The sequence below is a fragment of the Moschus berezovskii genome, chromosome 24 (assembly GCF_049115385.1).
Source record: "Moschus berezovskii isolate FMDL1 chromosome 24, NW_MosBer_1.0, whole genome shotgun sequence".
Classification (NCBI taxonomy): Eukaryota; Metazoa; Chordata; class Mammalia; order Artiodactyla; family Moschidae; genus Moschus; species Moschus berezovskii.
Genome location: NC_142483.1, coordinates 11,854,914 through 11,876,515, shown reverse-complemented (window position 1 = coordinate 11,876,515; position 21,602 = coordinate 11,854,914). Strand labels below are relative to the sequence as shown.

General features: G+C 43.1%; 1 protein-coding gene across 1 annotated transcript; it reads left to right on the top strand.

The window, feature by feature from the left end:
• The first annotated feature begins 2,448 nt into the window (after window positions 1–2,448).
• On the top strand, window positions 2,449–21,404 carry WDR82 (WD repeat domain 82). The gene is made up of 9 exons (XM_055413967.2): window positions 2,449–2,908; window positions 7,142–7,239; window positions 9,888–9,954; window positions 13,935–14,034; window positions 14,468–14,584; window positions 14,829–14,984; window positions 15,417–15,486; window positions 16,024–16,166; window positions 17,162–21,404. The coding sequence occupies exons 1-9, from the start codon at window positions 2,748–2,750 to the stop codon at window positions 17,189–17,191; spliced, it is 942 nt and encodes a 313-aa protein (XP_055269942.1). The 5' UTR covers window positions 2,449–2,747; the 3' UTR covers window positions 17,192–21,404.
• The last annotated feature ends 198 nt before the right edge of the window (window positions 21,405–21,602 follow it).

Here is a 21,602-nt window from a genome sequence, read left to right as displayed (position 1 = left end):
TTCAAAGCAGACTCTACACTAGTCTTCCGAGCCTGTGAAATGAAAAAGCGGAGTGAAATGAAAAAGCAGGCGTTGCAGGGAAGTGTGTCCTCTAGGGGCACAGAGGGCTTTTCTTCCACTGCTTTGCAGTTTGGACAGTTGCCATCCATTTGGGTTCCTCTCAAACAGCCTTTTTTCCAGACCCCAGAACAAATTGTAGCCAGAAACTGTTCTTTGTCGGAAGGCAATTGCAGCCCAGACTTCGCCAGGATCTTGCCCTCTTCTCTCAGGGAATAAGTTCTCTTTATGTGTCGGGATCCTGGTTCTCTTGTTTACGTGGGGATTGGACACAGCCCCTGGTTCTTTCCAGAAAACCCCCACTGTCCCAGGGTTTCTGTTTTGTCTTCAACATTGTCCAAATTATATCTGCTCTCTGGATACCACATCTTCCCAGTATCAGTGATTGAAATGTTTTGTCTTCCCTCTTCCCTTTTCTTCCTCTTTATAGACACCTCAGTTTAGTGGAACAAAATAAACAGACCTCTGTCACCATTGTTGTGCATGTGTGCTAAGTTGCTTCAGTTGTATCCAACTCTTTGTGACCCTATGGACTGTAGTTGGCCAGGCTCCTCTGTCCATGGGGATTCTCCAGGCAAGGATGCTGGAGTGGGTTGCCATTTCCTCCTCCAGGGCTGTAGATCCAAGCAATTAACTTTCTGAGGGGCTGTACGCAACTTAAGGGGCTGCTTGAACTCTCAAAGTTATCTAAAGCAAAGGTGTATACCTATTTTGTAATCAGATATCGTTTTCCTTTGTCAGAGGTCAACTTTCCTTCTTTTCAAGGCAAAGAATGTCTTATACTACCGGTTCCCAGCTTCTCCCACTGCTCAATTCCTGCTGTGTGGCCTGGTTCCTAACAGGCCATGGACTGGTAGCAGTCCATGGTCTGGAGGTTGGGGATACCTGCCTTATACAAACCATTGGAACAAATGCAACTATTCTATTAATATATCTTGAGTGTGGTGGTTGTACAAACTGTACAATATTGTATATGGATTCCAAAATTCAAAGAACTATCTATGAAAAAGGCTAATTGTTACTGTACATAAATTATACCTCGATTGAGAACACCAACAAAAACTGGTTTAAGTAACAGGAAAATTGTGTAAGATACAATGCTAAAGCAGGAGAGGAAATGGCTGCTTCTACAGCTTAGGTGGATATATGAGTAAGGAGGCTATCAGGAGAATTTAAAACTGTGTTTTGCCGGAGGAGATAATTTTTCCTTTAAAACATTTATTTGTTATTAATGCTATGGATTTTGGGAGCTATAAATGTTTTAAAACTTAAAGATGGGTGTTTATAAAATGTATGGAACGAACACTTAAAATTAGTTCGTTTTATGCACTTTATATTAAATATCAACTACAGAAGTTTTAAAAATTATTTATTTTTTGGCCATCCTGGGTCTCTGTTGCTGCAGAGACTTTTCTTGAGTTGCAGCAGGCTTGGGTTTCCTTGGTGGCTCAGACGGTAAAGAATCCCTGCAATGTGGGAGACCTTGCTTCAATCCCTGGGTTGGAAAGATCCCCTGGAAGAAGGCATGGCAACCCACTCCACCACTCCAGTATTCTTGCCTGGAGAATCCCCATGAACAGAGGAGCCTGGAGGGCTACAGTCCATGGTGTCGAAAGGAGACGGTCACGACTGAGGGACTAAGCACAGCACTCTTCAGTTGTAGTGCAGGAGTTTCTCATCACAGTGGCTTCTCTTGGTTCAGAGCACAGGCTCTAGGGCGCTCAGGCCTGAGTAGCTGGGCTCAATAGCTATGGTTCCCAAGCTCTCTGCCGTTCTGTGGCATGTGACATCTTCCCAAACCAGGGATCAAACCCGTGTCTCCTGCACTAGTAGACATATTCTTTACTACTGAGCCACCAGGGAAGCCCTACAACGCTTTCAAAGGCTTAAAGGAAAGTTGTGGGTGGTCGTCACAAGAAGGTACAACCAAATGAAAAAAAATTCATCCACTTAAAATTAAAATTTATGTAATCTAACGTATAGTACACCTTAATAAAAAAATACAGAAATTGAAATCTGGCTCTGTCTGTTGTGGACCAACGGTCAAAAGCCGCCAGCGATGACGCACACCCAGAACAGGCCGCCTGGGCGTAGCCCACCTCCACAGTACCTGCGGCCGGGGCTCCTGCAGGGGGCGCCTGAGTCTCTTAGCGGTGGCGAGTTCGCACACAGGCCTGAGGCTCCGGGTCACCCGGGGCCTTGGAATCCAAGGGGAAGGACGTGGGAGTGCCCTCCCCTCCCGCCCCCGCAGCAGGTCTGGGAATTGCCTCTTGGGGCCACCCAGCCACGCCACTCCCTGCCGGCCGCGCTGACGTCACCGCCCCGCCTCCCCGCCTCGCGCCGCCGTTCCCGCCCCGCCCCTTTTCCCGGCTGGCACCGCGGTGAGATTCCTCGCCCTCGGCTTCTGCCTGTCGTCCCAAGATGGCGGACACAATGAACCGGCGTCGCGCCGGTGGGCCTTGAGGCCACCGTGAGGAGGAACGGTCGGCGAGGCCCCACAGTTCGGGCAGAAGAGTGTTGCTTAAGCAGGAGGAGAAAGAGGAGGAGGCGTCCCGACTGTCGGCCGCTCTCCCGCCCGCCGCCGGCGCGGCGCCCGCCCCGCCCCGGTCGGCCCCTCGGCAGCCCGCCCGTTCGCCGGGCCCCGCCCCGGCCCTGCGCCGCCGCCGCCGCCGCCTCAGGCAGCCGCCGCCATGAAGCTGACCGACAGCGTGCTGCGAAGCTTCCGCGTCGCCAAGGTGTTCCGCGAAAACTCTGACAAGATCAACTGTTTCGACTTCAGCCCCAACGGCGAGACAGTCATCTCGAGCAGCGACGACGACTCCATCGTGCTCTATGACTGCCAGGAGGGCAAGTGAGTGCGGCGGTGGCCTTGGGCCCGGGTCTGAGTCCCTCCCGCCCTCCGTGTCGTGGCCCTGCGCTCGCCCCGCTGCCCGCTCTCTGCCCCGGTCCGGCCCCGCGGCCTGTTTTGCACACGCGCCTGCCAGGGCCTTGTCGCCTCCGAAGCCGTCTGGGAGACCGTTTTTTTTTTCCTTAATAACGATGGCGATAACAATAATCATGTTTTTGTTTTGTCTTCCTTCGGTCTCCTTTCAGACCGCTTTTGCACCTCTGGCCAAATCCCACCTTGACCTTGACCTTTAAACGCCGGGTCCGCCCACCGCGGCCCCAACTGGTAGCTTTTCCGTTGGTCGGGCTTCGTCCTCGGTGCCCGTCGGCTGTGGCCCCTTGGCAGAACCGCGGAGGCTGCTCGGCTGCCTCATTCAGCAGAGGCTGTTCGCTGTGCCCTCTGCTCGGTGACCTCGATTCAGTCCTGGCCCATCGCCGGTCCCCTGCCCCTCAGCTTCCCGCCGTGTTTCTGCCGGAAGGCCGCGTGGGTTGCAGTTGTTACCTGTCAGGATTTATCTGTTGTGCCTCTGGGCCCCTTGTCTTTTTCTTTCTGTTGCAAATCATTCTCTTACTCCCTCAGCCCCGGTTCCTACGTTTATAGTTAACTTTTTAACAGCATCTGAAACTTTGCCTTTTTGCCAGATACGGACGAACCTGGTTGTCCCATCCCGACCTGAATGTGAACCTCCTAATAGAACAAAGAAAATATCATGTAACAATTTCATTTTTCTTCTTATACTTGTTTTTTAAATTACACCTTACAGTCCATTAGGACTTAACCACAGTTCTAAGTGTGATCATGACATTTCTAGGTTGTCCCACGTCCTCTGGAGACCCAACACATCTGTATCTCTGCAGAATCTTAAAAGCACAGCATTTTGCCAATTCCCCCCTTTTTTTCCTTTTTCCTCAGCTCTGCCCCAGACTTGCATTCTCCATGTCCCTGCTAAATTGTGAGCTCCTTTTTGAATCCTTGGGTTTTTCTTTACCTTCTCCAGCCGTTCCTTTTGTCTGTTTTGTTTAAACTGATCCCTTCTATAAACTTTCCTTCAGAACTTGTCTCTTCATTTCTGAATTTGGTTACCTGAGGTAATGGTCTGAACTCTATTGTTCTCCCCAATTTTTTCCTATTTGGGCTGTGAAAAAGTATTATGTAACTGGCTTTGGATCTGCCTGCAGTATGTGGAAAAGTGGTCTATAAGGGAATTGTTAGCTGGACCAATGCTGAGTGGGGATGTGAGTCAATGTTACTCATTTCTGTCCAAGTCTAACCACTTGCATTTAACGTAGATTAGAGTCATGTGTAAAACTAGGGTGGAGATAGAGGTTGTGGGGTCCTGGAGCTAGAAGAAATTTGAAGCTGATTTGCTTGAAATGCTTAGTGCTTGTGCACAGATTAGAACCTCTCTCTGGAACTTGAGGATGGAGGTGTGTATCTTCATTCAAAGAAAATGAAAATCGTGAAAGCATTTCTTCAAAGTTTGTCTCCAAATATGGCATAATTTCCACCCCTTAGTAGAAATGACATTGACTGGAAGTCCTTCTTGTTATAAGTAAAATGTTAATTTTATAACATAATTCAGTTCATTCATTCATGTAGCATTTTTACATAATTACAAACTTGCCGAAAAGTTAAACCATTGTTTCCAAGAACTCCCAGGATCCAATAATTAGTTGCATTTTGCTGTTTTCTTTGTCCTCTCCATGTAAATGATTATATCTACATACATATATGTAGGTGTATATATGTGTGTGTGTGTGTGTATATGTACAGATATATGTATATGCATTTTTTCCCTGAACCATTAGTAATATAGAGGTATCAAGCCCCTTTTTCCTAAACACTTCAACATGGATAGCCTAAGCACAGGACGTTTCGTATGTAGCCAGAGAAAGTTATCCACATTAGAGAGTGTAATATTGACACAGTAGTATACAGCACATTCTCTACAATATCCTCACATGGATTGTGACCTTGTTTCATGGTGACCTGTGATAAGTGTGATCTGATAGACTGGTTTGTGACTAGGTATGTGACATTGGTCAGATCTCTTCTCTAGCCTCAAGGAGTCCATTATCCTAACTGGTAATGTGAAGAAAAAAATTTGCCACTAGTATAGGTCAAACCAACATTGGAAGAAAAGTAAGATTTCCTTGGAAAGCACAGTATCTGTATTAGATGGTACTAATGTTGGGAGTTTGAAAATAGCTAAAACAAAATTCTTTGTGCTTAATATTTTCTGTGTTCACTGTTCATTGAAACTTTCTTTATAATGGAGTTCATCCACTGAGTGATTTTGGAGAGGGGGGAGGTGCACCACAAGACATGTAGGATCTTAGTTCCCCTCCGTTCCGTTCGTTCCGTTCCGTCGCTCAGTCGTGTCCGACTCTATGCGACCCCGTGGACTGTAGCCTACCAGGCTTCTCCGTCCATGGGATTCTCCAGGCAAGAATACTGGAGTGGGTTACGGTTTCCTTCTCCAGGGGATCTTCCCAACCCAGGGATCGAACCCGGGTCTCCCGCATTGGAGGCAGACGCTTTAACCTCTGAGCCACCAGGGAAGCCCCTTAGTTCCCCTACCAGGGTTCAAACCCTCGAACCCTACATTGGAAATGCACAGTCTCACCCACTGCTGCCAGGGAAGTCCCAAATGATTTTTGTTTGTTTGTTTACTATGAGAGCATACAAAGGACATTACTTGTGGTAGATGATGTGAATTATTCAGAGAGAAGGATTTAATATGGTTTATTCTTACCTAATCACCAGAATCATAGTTTGTGCAAAGAAGCTTACCACAACATTTGTGAAAAAATGTGCATAGTCCTCTGAAATGGATGCATTAGAGTCTAGCTTTCAAACTAGAAAATGATATGAGGTAAAAGATTATGTTAAGCACAAAACCTTAGGTTAGTATTATTGATATGTTTGAGACAAATAGACCATATGTAATTGAAACTGAATGTTTTCCTTAGACCATGCCCTTTAACATTGGTTCTTCAGGCTCTGTCTTCATTATTGTAGGCTCAGTACTGAGGTAAGTAAGCTTCTCTTTCCATTGGTAGACGCAAAGTCAACTGTCTTGAGAGTAAGCACATGTTCACATGCCTGCTCACTCCCTCACTCTCATTCACTGGTTAACACACAGTAACTACATGGCAGAACCCAGGATGGTGGACTCGACAAGGTAGCATTCAAACTGATCTTTTTTATTAACTTATCTTTTGGGAAACGGTGAGAATGGGAAAATTCAGTGCATTTGGAGTGAGAAATCTTGTTTGTAAATAGGTTTAATGTAGGGAAACCCTTGATGTCAGAAAAATTGAAAGTGCAGATTGACTTCTTAAAGCTCCCTGAGTAGTCTGATTGTTTAGCATCGAGGTTTCAAGAGGTTTTTACATTGAGAGGGTGAACTTCTTTTCCATAAATTCTCGGTAAACAGTAGTATAGCATTTATGAAATCCTCCTGTACATAAATGTAGAATATTATGAAGTTTTAATAAAATATTTTGGTGAGATCAGTTTCAGCTTCATCTTTAAGATTCTGTAGAAGAAGATACGTTTAAGGAACTTCAACAAATAGACTGATAATCTCAAGCTTAGAAATAAGTGATTTTACATTTAAGTAAAGAGAAAAGAACTAATGACTAGTTTTGATACAGAGAGTTAGGTTTGTCTTATAAAAGGCTCAATATGTGCTTTGGAGAACTATGAGATAGAGAGGATGGAAATATTAGCTTATATTAGGAAAGGCAGTTTTGCACCTGATTTCAGTTTTGATAAATCATTTCTTGAAGAAAGAGCATCTTTCCAAGTGAATGGCTTAAGTTCTGGCCTCACTGGTGTGACAGTCCCATTTTCCTTTTTCTTATAAGTTATGGATCGCTTTGTGTGTCTTTCTTCTCAAATAGATGTACTTCTTCTCAAAGCTTACTTGTGAACACTGTAGTAAAGGCCGATTTGAGCCCTCAGATTTACTTCTACTTCCTAACTTTGGCATTTGGTTCAGGCTGTTGCACTTGATTGATTCTGTTTATTTCTTCCCTTTTTGGAAGAAATTCTGTTTCTTTTCAGTGTTAGGACTTATCAAGAATCTTCACCCTTCCCACCTCATTCAAGTGCTTCTCTTTACATGAAGATTGTAGATTTTGGTGTTGGAAGATTTTGATGGTTTTCTTTCTCTGTCCATTTCCTCGGCAGACCAAAGAGAACCCTGTACAGTAAGAAATACGGCGTGGATCTCATCAGATACACTCATGCAGCAAATACAGTCGTTTACAGCTCTAACAAAATAGACGGTAAGCAAGCTTCTTTTTAGCAAGTAAATGGTCATTATTACCTTTGTTAGATAAGGTTTATGTTTGATTATAGTTATTTTAAATTTTCCTGTGATGTTTGCTGTGCTAACATCATTATGACTGAAGAGATGCTGGAAGCAAGCCATTAGTACTTTTGAAGGACTTGAAACTGAGTAAGAAAGTTTTCTAGTTTAGGGTGGGGAGTGGAAATAGGAAGCTACGAATTGTATTTACGGTTTGTGCTTCTTGAAACTTGAAAGAATACTTTTAGAGGAAATAAAAGGAAAGAACACTTGACACACAGCAAGTGTTAAACAGTGCTGCCTTCCTGTTCAAAATAATATAGATTTGAGAAAAGTTTTCACAGATCCTTTCAGGTATGGTAGTTTAGTAGACCTTAGAAGAGTTTTTGTATTGTCCAAACTATTGATGGTCTGTGTCACAAAGGACAGTATACTGAACTTAGTTTTCTTTGATTCAGGGACATTTTTGATCTGAATTTTATCCCCTTTTCCATTTATTTACTTATTTAATTTTTTGGCCATAACCGTGTGTGTGACATGTGGGATCTTAGTTCCTCCATCAGGAATCAAACCTGTGTACCCTGCATTGGCAGTGCAGAGTCTTAACCACTGACACTTAACCACTGGACTCCCTTTCTTCTTTAAATAAAGTTAATGCCTTTGAAGAATAATAGTTATTTTTAGAATTTAAACTTGTGAATTCTTTCTCTAATAAAGGATCTTTGTTTTTACTGCTTTTCTTCTGTAATAGGTCATTCTCAGTTGACAGGTCATCTTGGAATTGAGTTATAACACTTTCATGTTAGGACTGGGGTTTTGTTTAAATCTCACTGACTTATTGATTGTTTCATTTTTAGCAGTAAGATTTTTCTAATGTCATTCAACAGAGGTTGCTTAGACTGCTATTTTGGTTATGCTTATCTCAGAGCAGATGGGTAGAAGTTTTGGGGGTTTTTTGTGTGTGTGAGACTCCTGTACTTGATTTTTAGTAGGTATATTGTTTGTACTTTTCTTGCCTTTATTTCAGAAGTGATTTTCTAAGTAAGCAGTACAATTGATACTTTTAGACAAGAATATAAAACAGGATTTTGAGGAAATATATCTCTGTGATCATCTGAATGAATGGTGTTTCTCCTGTGGGGGTGTTTTTCTGGGTGATTAAATGAGAATTCTCCAAATATGGTGCAAGATGAGGCAAATGTGTAGCACTTGCAGCTTTGCTGCCAAGCCTCTGCTGGGAGGACGGTGCCTTTCCTGTTTCGAGCACATCCTGAGGAGTTGCTCCAACGCTTCGTATCCTTTTGCCTGATTCCAGGCTGAGGTAGTAGTTTGTACAGTTTGAGGGTCTATGATACCACCCGGTACAGGAGATAACTGTACAGGCCACTGCCTTGCCGGGAACAGTGCGCCGGCTACCGAGTGGGGCGGAGATGATGGCGACGCCCTGCCCACCTCTGGGAAACCAGGTAATGGGGAAGGGGTCTCTTCTGCTCAGGGCCAGTGAGGAGTTCTTTGCAGTAGAACAGTCAGGAATACTTTACAGTTGTCATTCAAGAACTTTGAAGATGTTTTCAAGGAAACTATGTTTAGTTTTGTGCCTTTTTCCTCCCAGGTTAAATTCCCTGTTATTAGTACCCCTGTGAACAAGTGGCAAGAATTTGTGCTTTCAACCTCTTTGTTCCTATATACTGTTTACCTCCATATGCTTTCCTTTTCTGTATTTTGGCCCTATTGCCTATTACATTTTTCAACAATTGTTTCTTATTCCTAGTCTTGTCAGAAGCATGGTACTTTCCAGTTCTATTCTTTATGGAACTTCATCCCCTTCCCAGCAATTGTGTTTTACTTTTCCAGAAGGAATGATTTGGTTTTTAAGAGTATTTTTCTTATTTTCTCCAAGCACAGATCTCTGTGATGATTCTTTTCTTTGATACTGTAAAAATCTCACTGCTGTGAACTGTGACTTGGTATAGTTCATGACTTTGATTTTTAAATATCTTGCAGTCTTTTTAATCTAAATTTTCTCATTTTTCTACTTTCTAACTCACTTCTCTGTATAAGGGACCATTATAGTTGGTTAATTAGAAAAGGAGTAGAACTTTACTTTCTCTTTCCATTTTATTTAATTTTAATGTAAATTGTATATTCAGTTTACATTCAGATGAGGTGAAGATTGGGTTGAAATGCTGTTGGAGAATGCTGGAGAAAAATATGCCAGAGTCCAGCCTGATCCACAGCTCAGTATGGCTGTTTAGTTCTTTGAGCCTGTTTCTCAGTAGCCATGTTTTTCTTGACGGTTTGCATTCTGTGGGTACTGAAACTGTTGTGAGTTTTTTTGGGGGTGGTGGGGCATATTTGCGGGATAAGTTTCATTGTAACTATGCAGAAGCCAAAGATTGGTAACAACATTGATTTTTAAACATAGCTCTGTATGCTTTCAGCTTGAGAACTCTGCTTTTGAGTTATGTGAAATCTCTAGTGCTGTGGAAAGGAGTTATTCACTATTGTTTATTCAGACTTTGCTTGAATTATGGAGAACAATGAAGTCTTTTACCTTGTTTTTTCAAGATGAAAATGCAAAGTAAATTATTATTTAGAAATAATAGGATATTTGTCTTCTTTCAGATACTATTCGTTACCTGTCATTGCATGACAACAAATATATCAGGTACTTTCCTGGACATAGCAAAAGGTAAGACACAGGTGTTAAAGTAAATAGATTATCCAGAGAATAAACAAGTGGAGAGATTTTATTAGTGAAATAAAGCTAGTTTCTCACTGCTGCTTGGCATACCTCTTAAATCTTCTCTTGTTAACCCTTCCTAAACAGTCAGCTCTAGATTAATCAGGGTTGTAGAGGCAGGGGTAGGACTTCATGGATAAACTGAAACCTCAGTTAAAACATTAATAGGAAAAATGTGGACTAAGGATATTCAGTGGAAACCTATATAGTAAAAATTGCATTTGGCATTTAGAGATCTCAAATATCAGACATCCGTTAATGAAAGGACAGTTTACATGTCTGAGGCTTCCTGTATAGGTAGCCCCCATTTCAGCATGCCCCTCCTCTACATAAACATGTTCCACATGAAGATCTTCATGAGAATGCAAAATTAATAAAATTGTCCTTTATTACTTTTTGAAAGTTAAGAAACTTGTTTCCTTATTCAGTTTCATAATGCAGGTTGTTTGTCTCTTATCCCTATTCTCCTAGTATTTTTCCTCCAGTTTTTCAAGTTTGGGTTGAATGTTATACACAATTTCCCTTGGATGCTATTTTAATCACTGGTACTTTTCTTTGCAAATGTACAGTAATCCAACATGGAGTGGTTCAGAGCCCTGATAAGAGGTGGGCGGAGAACACCCTGTTTACAGTGGCACTTCTGATTGGGCTGGGCATTTTCTCTGTTGCTGAACATAAGAGGTGGCAATTGTTGGTTACTGTGTAGTTCAGACAAAGAATGACTTGTGACTAGTAGATGTTTTTGTTTGTTTGTTAAATTAATGTTCACAAACGTGTTGTCTGTAATTGAGAGTTGATGGCAGTTGTTTGAAACTGTCCAATCTTATCACTTGCCCAATTTCTTGACCTCCTGATTCTTATTAGGAATCTTAACTTTGTCCCTCCTTTTGTGAGAAAGTCAAGGCCATCCAAAATGAGTTCTTTTCAACTTCTGTCTTTTCTACCTAAATTCCTCTCGTCCTTAGAAACCTTTCCCTGAGAAAAGAAGTCGTTTTTTTCTTCCTTGAGAAAACCTACCCCTCTCTACTTTCTTCTGTCTCCTTTGCTGCCTACAGACTTCCATACCTTGAATTTTTTGGTTGAGAATATCACCCACTTCTTTTCACTGTCAGACATAGAAGAATAATCTGTATATTCCCATCTCTACCTCCTCACATTCATTCACTGTTTAATTCTCTCATCCATGCCAAGCTGTTTACTCCCCTTTCCCTGCTGCCTCCAGGTAAATACACTGCCTGGGGCTTGTTTTGGCACTCAGCCTCTCAGTAAAATTTTTTTTTCACCTTTGGCTTTCCATCTTGGTTCTGTTCTTGATGTTCTTGGCCTCTCTTTCTCCTTTAACTCTGAAGTAAGCAAGGTTCTACCCTAGCTTTTTTCTCCTCTTGGTATTTTCTCAGCTACCTCCATCACTGATTTCATTCACCTGAGATGGCTTCCCAAATCAGTATTTTCAGCCTATGATTTTCAGACTGGACTTCACACCTACAGGTTTTATACACATCTCTGTAGATGTCTCTTACAGATCTGATACTCCATCCTTCGTTAAATTCCTTGGGCCAGTTCCTTTGTCTGCCTTATGTTTTTTCCATCTGTCTCTTCTAGTTCTCCCAACTCAAAGCCTCTGTTGCCTGTTCACTGCTTTTTCCCTGCCTTCACATTCAGTGAGCTGTTAAATCCTGTTGATACTACCTAGGTTTAACCTCATGTGTCACTTTCCTCCATACTTACTCCTTTGCTTCTGTCCTTGCTCAGGTAAATTACTGTCATATCCTAATCTCCCCACCACTCACTGTCCTGCTTCTGCACTCTGGTTTGTTTGTTTGTTTTTTACAATTCTGACCACTTCACAGCCTCCCTCAAAAAAGCTTGGAGTCAAGTTCTTTTCTCTCTGTCTGACCCATTTTCCCAGTGTTATCTCCCGCCACTCCAGTTGAGGTGAACTCTTGCACTGCTTCCTAAACTGCCTCATGCCTTCTCCTATCTGGCATCTTCCAGAAAGACCACTCCCATTGAAACCCTGTTCAACACACGTGCAGCTGCTTCCGGAAAGCTTTCTTTGACCCTCTCTTGGAATTGTCTGGGCTAGACAGTTAAGCTTTCTTAGAGTGGAAATCTTGTTCCTCCTTGTGCCTCTTAGCCCTGTGCCAAGGTAGACTTCCTCTGAGCTTCTGACCCGAATACTGGGACATAAAATTACATGTCCATATGCTTTCTCCTCACTCTATTTTATTACTGCCTCAGCATTCCCAGGAAATTTTGGCTTATAGTATCTTTTAAATTTTTAAGTTGATGATCTAGTGCAAATGTTATTTTAGTTATGCTGGAAGATTGGGGGGATGGTGGGGAAAGTACATTTTCTCATTTTCTGTTCGTGGCACACATTTTAATTCATTCTCATGGAACCAAAACCTCCTGAACCCCTTTCATTGTCATCTAAAATTTGAACTTCCTCTATTTCTACAGGTAAAAAATCCATTCACAAATGAGTTGTGTGACTTGATAACCTTATTTTTTAACTTCAGATTTTTCTTTGTCAAAATGAAACAGTACACTACCACCATTTCCTCTGTAATCTTCACCTATGACACCCACTCTTTTATCTATGAAGTGTTTTTTAGCCATGCCAGAATGTGGAGCTGCTCTTCCATAACACCCAGAAGGAAGCACCATCTGAGTGTCCATTTTCACAAGGGCTTCCTCAAGAACCCCCCTGGTTAGGGCTCTGGCATGCTCCAAGAGGCAGGTAAAGCAGAGTCACATGTTGTCCTTCTCCATAGGCTGGGCCCAAATGCTGGGGACATGGTGGGTATCTTCAGTGCAGAGCATGGCAGAGCAAGAACATGAGCAGAGGGGGAAAGAGAGCACAGATGAAGCCTTGGAAGAAATACTTTTCAGTGAGTGATTCTTAACAGTATAACCATAAAAGGGGACCCATATCAGAAACACAGCATAGGCTGTTAGCACAGGCCTGTGGCTCTCTAGGTATGGTGCTCAAACTATCAGCCTCACCATCACCTAGGAACATGTTAGAAACATAGATTGTCAGACCTATTAGACCCACAAACCTCTAGTTAAGGAATTTTTTTATTAATAAATTGAGATATAGTTCAATACCATAAATTCATCCTTTAAAAGTGTACAATTCAGTGGTTTTTAATATATTTACAGAGTTGGGCAGCCATCACCACTGTATAATTCCAGAACATACTCATCACCCCAAATAGAAACCCTGTATCCATTAACACGCCCTGTTTCCCGTCTTCCTAGCCCCTGGCAGCAACTAATCTACTTTCTGTCTGACTTCTTTTACTTTCATGCATGTTTAATATGAATAAGTGATTTCATTTCTTTTTATTGCCAAGTAATATTCCTATGTGGTGATAACACATTTTGTTTATCCATTTATTAGGTGATGGACATTTGAGTTGTTTCCACTTTTTAGTAATCATGAAATATGCTATTATGAACACAGACGCATGGGGATTTTTTTTTTTTTGACATATGTTTTCCTGTTTCTTGGGTGTATACCTAGCAACGGATTGTTTACCTTTTTGAGAAAATGTAGAACTTTTTCAAAGCATCTGTACCGTTTTACATTCTTACCAGCAGTGTATCAGGATTCCAATTTCTCCACATCCTCACCCACACTTGTTATCTCTCTCTGATTTTCGCTTTGCTAGTGTGTATGAAGTGGTATCTCATGATTTGATTTGCATTGGAATCATATATTTTTATGTTGTAGCTTCAAGTTGCTTTTTAAATTATACTAATGGCCTTTGATTATTCCAGATTGCTTGTGTATGCCTATTTCTTAAAATAACATTGTTAGGAGAACATATATATAGGTAGGTAGGTCAAGTGGCTTAGAGTTCATATACAATTTTTGCAGATATTTTGCTTCAACTACTATTTATCTTGATGCATTGCAGGGTGGTGGCCTTGTCCATGTCACCTGTGGATGACACTTTCATTTCTGGGTCTCTTGATAAGACCATTCGGCTCTGGGATCTCCGCTCTCCTAACTGCCAGGTAACGTTGCCTCACAGTTACACTTTAAGTGTTTTTTGTGGTAAGCACTATCATCAGTGCTCCCTCTCAAGGAAGGGGGAAAGCAGTGTTTCCTTTCTGGGATCCCAGAGTCTTTAAATTTTGGAGAAAATCTTTTCTTTTCCTGGTAGGTGACTGATAATTGAGTTAATACCTTAATCCAGTGCATATTTATTATGATCCATGCCTTAGTGTTTTAAAGGCAGTTTTCCTGGAGACTCTGAACTATAGATTTTAGATTTCAGAGATTTGTTTTTATTTGAATTCAGTGTCTGTAAAATTGTACAGTTAGAGTTGATCTGAAATGAATTGCATGGAGCCTATTTTTTTAAAACTTCATTTTTGTTAGTTTTATGTTTGTTTTTGGTAGAATCCTGGGTTCATTAACTTTTTAAAAATTTTTCTTTTTTCTTAGGGTCTCATGCATCTACAGGGCAAGCCAGTTTGTTCTTTTGATCCAGAAGGATTAATTTTTGCCGCAGGTGTCAATTCTGAAATGGTCAAACTTTATGATCTTCGTTCTTTTGATAAGGTAAATCTTTGAATCTGAAATGTCTTGATACTATGGAAGTTTTGAAGGGTGAGATGGACATTTAAGAGTCTTTTTCTACACTAGAGGAGATATGTGGTAGATCTTAGAAAGCATCAGAGCAGTACTTAATCCTCTGCTTTCCCTAGTCCCAAAGGAATCTAAAGGGATAGAATGAGATTTGGCTGTGGCAGAAGGAATGATTGATGTGCCTTGGGCCTGAGGCTGTTGTCTTTATCTTTTGCAGGGGCCATTTGCAACATTCAAGATGCAGTATGATCGGACTTGTGAGTGGACAGGACTTAAGTTCAGCAATGATGGCAAGCTCATCCTCATCTCCACCAATGGCAGCTTCATCCGTCTGATCGATGCATTCAAGGGAGTGGTGATGCATACATTTGGGGTGAGTTGACAACTTTTGAGCTTTTTTTTTTCTCTCTCAATGTTCTTACCTTTTTTCTATGGTCATCCCTTCTGAGAATTATGTTAGCTAGTTGATGGAGACCAGCAGTTGTCCTTGGTTAAAGGCATGGACTGGCATTTTCTTCCTGCACATGACATTTCTCTTGGATTCTGAGACATTTACTTCTCACCCAGTGGCTCAGGTTTGGTGTTTAGATATATGATAATTCCTGACCATAAACATTTTCTAGCATGCAGTTGGGACTGAATTGATTGTAAAGAGTGGTAGCCGAGTTTGGAGCCTTGGTAGCACTGTGCATTGAGAAGGAGAGAGTATTTCACAGAAAAGATGTGTATGTGAGGTCAGTGTTTGTGGACGGTTATTTTTTGTTAATGGCACTGTAACGAGTATTGTTTTGCTTTTCTTTTTTAGGGGTATGCTAATAGCAAGGCTGTCACATTGGAGGCCTCGTTTACTCCAGACTCCCAGTTTATTATGATTGGTAAGCTTCCTTTATCCCCGTTGGGGGTTATTTCTCTGATACTGTGCATTATGTTATTTTTGCTGATTATAACTAATTAAGATACCATTTATTATCCTCTTGATAGAAATTTTCAGATTTCTGTGTAGCACATTATGTCAAAGATATTGTGTCTTTAAACTGTCCTGACTTTGCATTTCTTTACTGGGAATGGGTGTTAATGATGGTCTTCTCCTAGCACTGTCTTGCTGACAGTATCGACTTCCTGTTGTAACCTTGCATTGAGTCACCTTAGTATAGATGTTTGTAGGGTGATTGTATTTAGCCCCCTTTTTAAATGAGAAGACTGAAGTTAAAGGGTAAATGACTTGCCTGAGAGTAGAGTCTAGACCAGTTCCTAAAGTGTCTTTTCTTCACTGCCTTTACTCCCTCTCCATTTCTGCTGACGACTGGGTCTTGAAGTTTGGCTGCTTTCAAGATGTCAGTCCGTGTCTGTTTGTCGCTTGTCTTTGTAGTATGCCTTGAGCTGTTGTTACATGCCTTGATCATTCTCTTCAGGTTCGGAGGATGGCAAGATCCATGTCTGGAATGGAGAGAGTGGTATAAAAGTAGCTGTATTGGATGGCAAACACACAGGCCCCATTACCTGTTTGCAGTTCAACCCCAAGTTCATGACCTTTGCCAGCGCTTGTTCTAACATGGTATGTGAACAGTGGGAGATGTCCTCCACATAGGGGCCCTTTTCATTTGGGGTAGAGGTCCTTCAGCGAGCACAGTGAGTTGTATTAAATAGGCACAGTTACAAGCACCCAAGTTCATGTTTCTCAACTGGGGGCCCCCCTATTTCGCTTCTGTTATCTGACCTGTGATTGGGCTGACCTTTCAGTTTTACTTTTCTTTCCATGATCTGGGATCACCTCTGAGGTCCTGGGAGATCTTCAGCTCTGGCTCCTGGTTTTATGTCCAGACTACCTGGAGCTATGCCTCATAGTTTTTTGGTTTCTTAAAACTCTTTGAGCCAGCCTTTTGTGGTTGCAAACTTTTAGTTTTTCCATTCCTCTCAGATTATGCTGAATTCATCAGAAGTTCTTAGTTAATCACAGCTCACCACTTAGAATTTTCTCCAGACCCCTGTCTCTTCCTGGACAACGTGAGCAAAACAAAGTATCAGTGAATCTCAGCCTCCTGTTTCCTCTTGGCATCTCCTAAACCTGTCTAGGTATCAGAGTACGAGGCGTTTCATTACTAGCCTACTCAGAATACATTACTCCATCTCTTTTTCTTTTTAACTAAGAAAACTGTCACACACACACACAAAATGTAGCAGAGCCATCCATTCCAACCTCTCTTGTTATTTACAGCTCCTGAATGAGAGGGCCTGCCTGAGGTCACTTGTAGGTTAACAGTGAAGCCAGACACCCACCTCCCGGAGAGCACTTTTTTTTTTTTAAACACTGGACCTCTGTGATGGAACTTAGTGTTGGAGGGAAAAAGAACTAGCTTACTTTCACATAGATTGGGGAGTGTTTTTCTGTATAGATTGCCAGTCAGTTGGTCAGGAGGGAGGGCCACCAGCCATAGCTGCTTCAACTTTAGGGTTGGGTGCCTTGATGGTGGGGGAGGGTAAGAAAACCCTTCAGCAATGAGGAGAGAAGCTTGATTTCTTAGAGTTGACTCATGTTCTTCTTTCATCCAGGCCTTCTGGTTGCCCACCATTGATGACTGACCTGCACGGTGCTTGGCTGTTTTCTGTACAGCGAGGGTGGCAAGTAGGAAAAAACTCAGAGGGGACTAAGATAATAGTGGGATTGGATCATTTGACTGGGCTGGAGAGCATCCTTCCACATGGCCTTCCCAAGAATGTGCTGTACATCTGCTCAAAAGAAAAAAGTTATTTTGCCGAACTTCTTCAAAAGGACTCTTGGTGTGGCCAACTCAATCGGGACTCAGACTTTCAGCTGTCACTGCACCGAGCTCCTCCAGAGGAGTGACCAGACTTGTGATGAGGGTATAGTGGGGCCCTCGAGACGCCTTCAGTTTTGAATGTATTTGCTGCTGAGGAGTCGGTGAAGTTGTTCATTCTGCACATCCCTCTCCCACCCCCATAAATGCATGGGAAGCCACAGTTCTGATTTTGAGATGCTAGGGCAGTTTAGTGCCCCTTGCCCTCACCCTGCATGTCTTGTTACTGGGTCTCCCTGTGTTATTGTGGCATTATCCACAACCGTTGCATTACTTAGGTGCCAAACATTTACAGAAGTAAGTCTCCATGTATTTTAGGATCAGAAAGGGACAGATACAGAAGAACCTTGCTTTCCAGAAGTCTTGCCAGTTAATCTTGTGAAGCGGGTGACCTGACCATGCCTCAGGCTCTGGGTAGGCAAAGGGTCAAGAGCCTGAAAGGGAGGGTTGAGTGGTAGCAGGTGAATTCCTAGGGCTGGGAGGTCTAGCAGCAACTTGGTGTGGTCCCCTGTCATCAAGACAAACCCGCGGTCCTTCTGGGTGCCTGCCAAGTTTGTGTATGAAAGCAAGGTGGGCGTCTGTTTTTGTACATGAGCTCCATCACACGTTCCTGTGGGCCAGTATTGTGGAGTGAGTCCGAGTTGTTTACACTGATGCCTTCCCTGCCCACCACAAGTTGTGTACATAGTCTCCAGATGATCCTACCCCTTCCCCAGCTCCCAACACGGGGCTGGCCTAGGCCTGTGTTATATGTTATATTTAGCCTTTTTATATATGACTTGGGATTCTGTTTGTATTTTAGCACAGTGTGTGTACACCTTCATTTAAATATATCGTGTGTGTGCATACATATATACATATATATATGTATGCACATATATATATATATATTTTAAAAGTATCAAAGAGTTCAGCTGAAGGAGATGGAGTCCCATGCCCCCGGAGAAAGACTGCATCCTTGCTAATAGTGTTTGCCACAAGTGTTAGTGAGTCTTCTCTATTACCTTTTCCCTTCGGGAGACTAAACAAAAGCAAAGCTTTTGAGTGTTTGCTGTCCCCATGGCAGCTAAGTGAGGGTCTTGGAATGACTGCCTTGTGTTCCTCAAGTCGCACTTTGGGGCCTTCTCTGCAGTATTAGCCCCTTTTTTGCCCAGTGATGCTCTGTCTGCGCCTATATGTGTGTGACAGTCACTTTTGCATGCCTTTTGTGTCTGGCTTCTAGCATTTGGGGACAGGATGCTGGAACCAGAGCATTTTCAGCTTGTCTGAGGCTTCTTTGCCAATTACAGGTCATTCCTGTTTACCTGGTATGTCTGCTTTCTTGCTTCTTTTCCTTGCCTTGTCTTGGGGAGGCTTCCTGATCGGGGTTGAGATGAGCTGCTCATTACCTTTTCCCCTGCATGGCCTTCTTAGAGCAGGACAAGTGGCATATTATTTCACCAAGTTCCCAAACATATAAGTGAGTAACACATTCCCTGCAAACCCAGAAATAGGCCCAACAAGGTTATGTTTGACTTGCCCAAGAGTACCTACCCACTGGTGGGGAAAGCAAGCCATTACTCTCGCCATTCAGCAGCAGGAATAGGCTGCGAATTGCTAGCAGTTACTGTTTTGTTTTCTTTTGCTTTTTTAGCAGTTACTTTTTGGTTTGTTCCTCAAACTTAAAGGCAAGGGGCATACATCTTTGCCAGACATAGACTGGAATCTACAGTTTTTACAGTGCCACACTCTTTATAAAGCTCTGCATTCTCAAGAGTGGAGAGACTTTTAGAAAACAAGTGATCTGAACTATTAACTGCCCACCCCGGCTTTCCAGGGTAGAAAATTCATGGTAGAAATAACTGTTCAGAGAGAGTACTTGGAACTGTAGGTTAACAAGAAGGCCTGCATAAGTGACGTATCTGTACCCAGAGCAGCCACCATACATGACTTGTCTATCCGCAGGAAAATGATTTTTATTGAGTTCCTGTGTGTACGAAGCAGAGGCAGCAGGTCCTTTGAAAATATGCACTGCACTGCTTCTGTTTATGGGGACCTGTGGCTGCAGAGCCAGCTCCTGAGTTGGGAAGGAAAGGGAAAGATGAAGCTGGAAGTAACCGAAGATGATGTGGTGGTGGAAATAAGGCAGAATTAAGGGAGGGGTGTCTGTGGGTCAGAGACCCTGAGGAGCACCAGGGCTGCTAAGACACCTTCAGTGGGAGCCGAGGTGCTTAAGTTCTCCTGGGGGTGGGGGGCACCAGGCTCTCAAGAGTCAGGGCCAAAGCCACTGATTTATATGTGACAGTGACACTGCACTGCTCAACCACCAGCCAGTGGGGTATTTTTTGTTTTGTTTTTTTAGAAAAAAACGTAACTTGCAGTCATAATTAATGCTTATTAAGAAAAACCTGGGAATTTTAAAAAAAGTCAGTTTACCACCCAAATATTACCACTGCTAATCTTTTGGTGTTAAGTGTTCCTCTAGACATTTCTGTGCATATAGATTTTTGGTGTGTTTACATAGTTGTTATTCTACTGTATATACAATTTTATGTCCTTTTTGTACTTAACATATAAACGTTTTTTTCCATGTTATCTGTCTTAGACAGAATTTTATGGCTGCAGCCTCTTCCGTTGAGTTTTCGTAGCACTGTTTGCCTTGTTCTTAAGAGTTAGAGGGCATGGGGGTGGGTTATCCCCTGTCAGTCCTCCTGGCTCATACTGGGACTCACTGTAATGCTATGGACAGGTTGTTGGGCTTGCTGGGACTGCCCCTGGTAACTAAGGCCTGTGGGCTGGCCGGAGGAACCCCTATATCCAGCTCTCAATGTATAGCAGTCTGGGTCCCTCAACCCCCCCATTCTAATAAGCAGCTGCTGCTGCTGCTAAGTCACTTCAGTCGTGTCCGACTCTGTGTGACCCCATAGACGGAAGTCCCCCAGGCTCCCCTGTCCCCAAATAAGCAGCAGTAGGGCCAGAAATGAGTGACCCAGAAAAGGCAGGCCTGAGCCAACCTTGAGATCGTCAAAGGCTATATCTGGTGTATACCTCAAGCTGCCTTTCATCCCCACTGTTAACCTCAACCCTTGATCAGATTGGCAACCTCTAGCTGGAATAAGGTTCATCCTACTAGGCGCTAGCTTGTGGGAGGGCAAGTATACTGGAACTAAAATTCTGGTAGAAGGCCTGGCTTGTTCCTTGGTAACCCACTGCATGGCCAGTGAATTGGTAACTCACTAGTAGCTTGGCATCCTCAGCTGCAATACTGTGGGCCTGCCACTTTGCCCATGGTCATTAGAGGTTGACCAAAGGCTCTGGAGGGCGGCAGCAGAGGGAGCGTCCCAACTTGTAAGGGGCAGGCCACGCACAGGCTGTCAACACGACTGCTCAGGGAGGAGGAGGTCCCCCTCACGGCCTGCCGGGAGGGCTACTGCAGTTTTTGGCTCTGCTGAGAGACATGAACACGCAGGTGAGCGTGGCTGCCCTTGCAGCAGTCACTCCTGTCGGTTTGGCTTGTTTACAGTTGAGAGACCTACCGTTGCCCACTTCCTGGGCTTCAGCCTTGTGATGTGAGAAGCAAAGGAGACTGTGGGTGAGCTGGCTCAGTTGACGTGGGTAGTGGGTTGGCAGGCACAGGATACTGCTTACAAAGCTTTGCTGGGGGCAGGGGTGAGTGGAGGGTAGGGACTGCTGAAGAAATAGGAAGTAAAACTGCAGGGTGGTAGGGCACAGTTGTCCTTGCCAGATGCCTCACTAGAGTCCTGGAGAGGCTGCTCAGAGCTTCTGGGGCCAACCACAGTTGGTCATGACCCAGCTGTGGACAGAGGTAGGCCCAGAAGTGCGGGGCTATGGAATATGACTGTAAAAAGTGAGTAATTTCATAGTTTATCCTATCTCTTCCCTAGAGAACATGTAGGAAATGGAGTCTAAAATGAGTTAATGGGCAGGAAAGGTCTGGGAGCCTCCCCAGTGTGTTAAATAAACAAGTTTCACCATCATATTGGGGCTTAGTGGTCCTTATCCTTTCTGGCTGCAGTTTAAGGCTGTGAGTTGCCTGGTAAGAATTAATCTCAATTGTAAAGTAAAGTAAGAGTAGATGAGGGAAGAGTTAGATAAGGCTGAGGTTATGAAGTTCAACAAATACTAAGCATTTGAGCCTTGGCCAGTGCTGGATGATAAAAAGGGGTCTTGTGAGG

Bases quoted from the DNA above. Each gene is read 5' to 3' on its own strand.
- WDR82 (XM_055413967.2), top strand. From the start codon at position 2,748: ATGAAGCTGACCGACAGCGTGCTGCGAAGCTTCCGCGTCGCCAAGGTG. The intron at 9,955-13,934 runs GTAAGACACAGG...GATGCATTGCAG, and splicing joins TTTCCTGGACATAGCAAAAG to GGTGGTGGCCTTGTCCATGT. The intron at 14,985-15,416 runs GTGAGTTGACAA...TTTCTTTTTTAG, and splicing joins TGGTGATGCATACATTTGGG to GGGTATGCTAATAGCAAGGC.